The following is a 6,000-nucleotide window of genomic DNA, read 5'->3' on the forward strand; positions in this document are numbered from 1 at the left end:
TAGCCAATAGAAACACATTGAATAACAGATAGTCCTTACTGCTATTAGCCAATAGAAACACATTGAATAATAGATAGTCCTTACTGCTATTAGCCAATAGAAACACATTGAATAACAGTCCTTACTGCTATTAGCCAATAGAAACACATTGAATAACAGATAGTCCTTGCTGCTATTAGCCAATAGAAACACATTGAATAACAGATAGTCCTTACTGCTATTAGCCAATAGAAACACATTGAATAACAGACAGTCCTTACTGCTATTAGCCAATAGAAACACATTGAATAACAGATAGTCCTTACTGCTATTAGCCAATAGAAACACATTGAATAACAGATAGTTCTTACTGCTATTAGCCAATAGAAACACATTGAATAACAGACAGTCCTTACTGCTATTAGCCAATAGAAACACATTGAATAACAGATAGTCCTTACTGCTATTAGCCAATAGAAACACATTGAATAACAGACAGTCCTTACTGCTATTAGCCAATAGAAACACATTGAATAACAGACAGTCCTTACTGCTATTAGCCAATAGAAACACATTGAATAACAGATAGTCCTTACTGCTGTTAGCCAATAGAAACACACTGAATAACAGACAGTCCTTACTGCTATTAGCCAATAGAAACACATTGAATAACAGTCCTTACTGCTATTAGCCAATAGAAACACATTGAATAACAGATAGTCCTTACTGCTATTAGCCAATAGAAACACATTGAATAACATATAGTCCTTACTGCTATTAGCCAATAGAAACACATTGAATAACAGACAGTCCTTACTGCTATTAACCAATAGAAACACATTGAATAACAGACAGTCCTTACTGCTATTAGCCAATAGAAACACATTGAATAACAGTCCTTACTGCTATTAGCCAATAGAAACACATTGAATAACAGATAGTCCTTACTGCTATTAGCCAATAGAAACACATTGAATAACAGACAGTCCTTACTGCTATTAACCAATAGAAACACATTGAATAACAGATAGTCCTTACTGCTATTAGCCAATAGAAACACATTGAATAACAGTCCTTACTGCTATTAGCTAATAGAAACACATTGAATAACAGACAGTCCTTACTGCTATTAACCAATAGAAACACATTGAATAACAGATAGTCCTTACTGCTATTAGCCAATAGAAACACATTGAATAACAGTCCTTACTGCTATTAGCCAATAGAAACACATTGAATAACAGATAGTCCTTACTGCTATTAGCCAATAGAAACACATTGAATAACAGTCCTTACTGCTATTAGCCAATAGAAACACATTGAATAACAGATAGTCCTTACTGCTATTAGCCAATAGAAACACATTGAATAACAGTCCTTACTGCTATTAGCCAATAGAAACACATTGAATAACAGACAGTCCTTACTGCTATTAGCCAATAGAAACACATTGAATAACAGACAGTCCTTACTGCTATTAGCCAATAGAAACACATTGAATAACAGATAATCCTTACTGCTATTAGCCAATAGAAACACATTGAATAACAGACAGTCCTTACTGCTATTAGCCAATAGAAACACATTGAATAATAGATAGTCCTTACTGCTATTAGCCAATAGAAACACATTGAATAACAGATAGTCCTTACTGCTATTAGCCAATAGAAACACATTGAATAACAGATAGTCCTTACTGCTATTAGCCAATAGAAACACATTGAATAATAGATAGTCATTACTGCTATTAGCCAATAGAAACACATTGAATAACAGTCCTTACTGCTATTAGCCAATAGAAACACATTGAATAACAAATAGACCACCATAAAATCTGTCCTATATCTGAGAGATATCAGAAAGATCAGGAAAACATTTCCTATTTTATTTATTGACATGTATTTATCCCTTATTTTAGGCTCTGAACTTTCACGATATATATTTCCACCCATTCATTCAGACGAGTCTTGTGAGCAGAACGTCATTATGTTTGTGAGACTCATCTTTCAATAGAGTTGTCATAATACTTTTTGTGGGCCAAATCGTTCCCAAACGCTACAGATGTTTACGTGAGAAGACTGATTTTCATGATGCCTCACGGTCTGACAAACAACACTCTAGTTCTCTCACCTTTCACCACAGAGGACGAAGGGGGATGATGGAGGACCTCTCACCTTTCACCACAGAGGACGAAGGGGGATGATGGAGGACCTCTCACCTTTCACCACAGAGGACGAAGGGGGATGATGGAGGACCTCTCACCTTTCACCACAGAGGACGAAGGGGGATGATGGAGGACCTCTCACCTTTCACCACAGAGGACGAAGGGGGATGATGGAGGACCTCTCACCTTTCACCACAGAGGACGAAGGGGGATGATGGAGGACCTCTCACCTTTCACCACAGAGGACGAAGGGGAATGATGGAGGACCTCTCACCTTTCACCACAGAGGATGAAGGGGGATGATGGAGGACCTCTCACCTTTCACCACAGAGGACGAAGGGGGATGATGGAGGACCTCTCACCTTTCACCACAGAGGACGATGGGGGATGATGGAGGACCTCTCACCTTTCACCACAGAGGACGAAGGGGGATGTTGGAGGACCTCTCACCTTTCACCACAGAGGACGAAGGGGGATGATGGAGGACCTCTCACCTTTCACCACAGAGGACGAAGGGGGATGATGGAGGACCTCTCACCTTTCACCACAGAGGACGAAGGGGGATGATGGAGGACCTCTCACCTTTCACCACAGAGGACGAAGGGGGATGATGGAGGACCTCTCACCTTTCACCCCAGAGGACGAAGGGGGATGATGGAGGACACGGTGGATTGAGACAGATGTCTCTAACTCTAACAGAATGATTCAGATTGGGATGTGTTTGTTATGTTAATTAGATTTCTTCGGGGGTGTGGAAATTTGGGTAAGGGTTAAAGAAGATTGTACGGCGAGAGAGAGAGTGAGAGAGAGAGAGAGAGAGAGAGAGAGAGAGAGAGAGAGAGAGAGAGAGAGAGAGAGAGAGAGAGAGGGGGAGAGGGGGAGAGAGATGGAAGCGTGTAGCACTTACCTTGAACTCTATGCATAATAGAAAGACAAGTGGAAGATGCCACCACACAATGACAGAGAGTCTTACCTTCTGCAGCCACTGTGTATTGTTCTCTGTGGAGCTCTCCAGACTCTCCAGCTTCCTCTCCTGCCACGAGGGCCTAGCGGGCTGGGCTTTGGCCTGCTCAGGGTGACTCGATCCTGGGTCGGGGGCAGGCGGTGGTGGGGAGTCCCTCTGGAGGGAGTTGGTGACCTGGAAGTCTTGGAGGGGTTGGCAGTGTTCCACCTCGGGGAGTATGAAGGTGTAACTGCAGGGTCCATGCTGCACCCGGTGCTGCTTCTTCTCTGAGCCAATCACTGCAGTCGACAGGTAAGCCAGGTAGGCCAGGGCTAGGGCCAGCAGCCGGCCCATCTCAGGTGAGGACAGGGGAGGAGAGGGAGAAGGGAGAAGGGAGAGGGGAGATGGAGGGTCGTCACACTTTGCAGAGCAGAGAAAAACACCGAAAGAGTTTATCTGGATTTGATTAACCAGAAGGGTCTCACTTTGACTTCCTCTTTCAGTTTCTTTGTGTGTCTTCAGTCTCTTCTCATTCCATCAGGCGCAAACTCTCTTCAATTACTCCACGGTATGTTTCTCTTCTTGGAGTTGTCAAATCTCTTCAATTACTCCACGGTATGTTTCTCTTCTCATTCCATCAGGCGCAAACTCTCTTCAATTACGCCACGGTATGTTTCTCTTCTTGGAGTTGTCAAACTCTCTTCAATTACGCCACGGTATGTTTCTCTTCTTGGAGTTGTCAAATTCTCTTCAATTACGCCACGGTATGTTTCTCTTCTTGGAGTTGTCAAACTCTCTTCAATTACGCCACGGTATGTTTCTCTTCTTGGAGTTGTCTGCTCCTGGTGCTGCTCCTCTTTCAGTTGGCAGAGGATCTGTGGTCCAGCTGTCTTCCCCAAAAACTAGCTCCTGCTATCCCACTCTTCTCTGTCTGGACAGACACACAAGAAGAGATGATTGGCTCCTATTCTCTCCACGGTGTTCAGCTGGGACTACTCACTCCAGGAAACAAGCTGCCAACTCCCCAGTCTGATTATTAACCTCCTGTATTGTTGCCTTGGGTTCTCTCTCTCTCTCTCTCTCTCTCTCTCTCTCTCTCTCTCTCTCTCTCTCTCTCTCTCTCTCTCTCTCTCTCTCTCTCTCTCTCTCTCTCTCTCTCTCTCTCTCTCTCTCTCTCTCTCTCTCTCTCTCTCTCTCTCTCTCTCTCTCTCTCTCTCTCTCTCTCTCTCTCTCTCTCTCTCTCTCTCTCTCTCTCTCTCTGTATTTGTTCAATCGCCTGGAAGAGAGGAGCAGAACGGAGGAGAAGAGGAGGAGAAGAGAGGGAGCAGCTGGGTTTGAGATGTTGGCTGAAGTGGCTCAGTAGTGATTGAGAGTACCTCTTCTCTATACCCCCTCCTTCTTCAACACATTATCACTCTCCCTCTTTGCCTCCCTCCCTCCCTCGCAGGGCATCTCCAACTCTCTCTCTCTCACAGTGCTGTTTCTTCTCTCCCTCCCTCCCTCCCTCCCTCCCTCCCTCCATCGCAGGGCTGTTCCTTCTCTCTCTCCCTCCCTCTCTCTCCCTCCCTCCCTCCCTCCCTCCCTCCCTCCATCACAGTGCTGTTTCTTCTCTCTCCCGCTCTCTCTCCTTCCCTCCTTCCATCACAGGGCTGTTCCTACTCACTCCCTCCCACACAGGGGCGCTCCTTCTCTCCCTCCCTTGAAACAGGGGTGAGAGGAAGCCACAGACATGCAGAGCCACACCACCACAATAAAAAGAACCTGGGAAAATTATCTACTCATTATTCCCTACCCTCTGTCCCTCTCTCTCTCTCTCTCTCTCTCTCTCTCTCTCTCGATTCAAGTGAGGTAGATAATATACAAAAGTACTGTGGTATTTCACCCAGTAGATATGGAAATTTATCAAAATCGGGTTTGTTTTCTAATTCTTTGTGGGTCTGTGTAATCTGAGGGAAATATGTGTCTCTAATGTGGTCATACATTGGGCAGGAGGTTAGGAAGTGCAGCTCAGTTTCCACCTCGTTTTGTGGGCCGTGTGCACATAGCCTGTCTTCTCTTGAGAGCCATGTCTGCCTACGGCGGCCTTTCTCAATAGCAAGGCAATGATCACTGAGACTGTACATAGTCAAAGCTTAGGTCAGGTCAGGTATGTCAGGTATTCTGACACTTTGTAGTCTCTGTTTAGGGCTCTCACTCTCTCTCTAACTATCTCTCTCTCTATCTTTTTCTCTCTCTAACTATCTCTCTCTTGTACACTTTTCCGACTCTCTTCTTTCCATTTCTTTCAAACTTTTATAGTCTTCCCATTTTAGTAGTATGTTACTGTCCACCTCTCCTACACACCTCCATCACTATGTTACTGTTCACCTCTCCTACACACCTCCATCACTTTATGTTACTGTCCACCTCTCCTACACACCTCCATCACTTTATGTTACTGTCCACCTCTCCTACACACCTCCATCACTTTATGTTACTGTCCACCTCTCCTACACACCTCCATCACTTTATGTTACTGTCCTCCTCTCCTACACACCTCCATCCCTTTATGTTACTGTCCCTCTCTCCTTCACACCTCCATCACTTTATGTTACTGTCCACCTCTCCTACACACCTCCATCACTTTATGTTACTGTCCACCTCTCCTACACACCTCCATCACTTTATGTTACTGTCCTCCTCTCCTACACACCTCCATCCCTTTATGTTACTGTCCCTCTCTCCTTCACACCTCCATCACTTTATGTTACTGTTCACCTCTCCTACACACCTCCATCACTATGTTACTGTCCTCCTCTCCTACACACCTCCATCCCTTTATGTTACTGTCCCTCTCTCCTTCACACCTCCATCACTTTATGTTACTGTCCACCTCTCCTACACACCTCCATCACTTTATGTTACTGTCCACCTC

General features: G+C 44.6%; 1 protein-coding gene across 1 annotated transcript in view; it reads right to left on the reverse strand.

Annotated features, from left to right (window-relative positions):
• The window catches only part of LOC139555344 (angiopoietin-2-like), a 133,909-nt gene extending 129,720 nt beyond the window's left edge, over positions 1-4,189 (reverse strand). Inside the window, exons 1-2 of the mRNA XM_071369059.1 lie at positions 3,736-4,189; positions 3,117-3,683 (exon numbers count right to left, since the gene is read on the reverse strand). Coding sequence (XP_071225160.1) covers positions 3,117-3,440 — 324 coding nt within the window. The 5' untranslated portion in view covers positions 3,441-3,683; positions 3,736-4,189. The remainder of the gene's footprint in view (positions 1-3,116; positions 3,684-3,735) is intronic.
• Positions 4,190-6,000: the final 1,811 nt, after the last annotated feature.

Source organism: Salvelinus alpinus, chromosome 26 (assembly GCF_045679555.1).
Source record: "Salvelinus alpinus chromosome 26, SLU_Salpinus.1, whole genome shotgun sequence".
Classification (NCBI taxonomy): domain Eukaryota; kingdom Metazoa; phylum Chordata; class Actinopteri; order Salmoniformes; family Salmonidae; genus Salvelinus; species Salvelinus alpinus.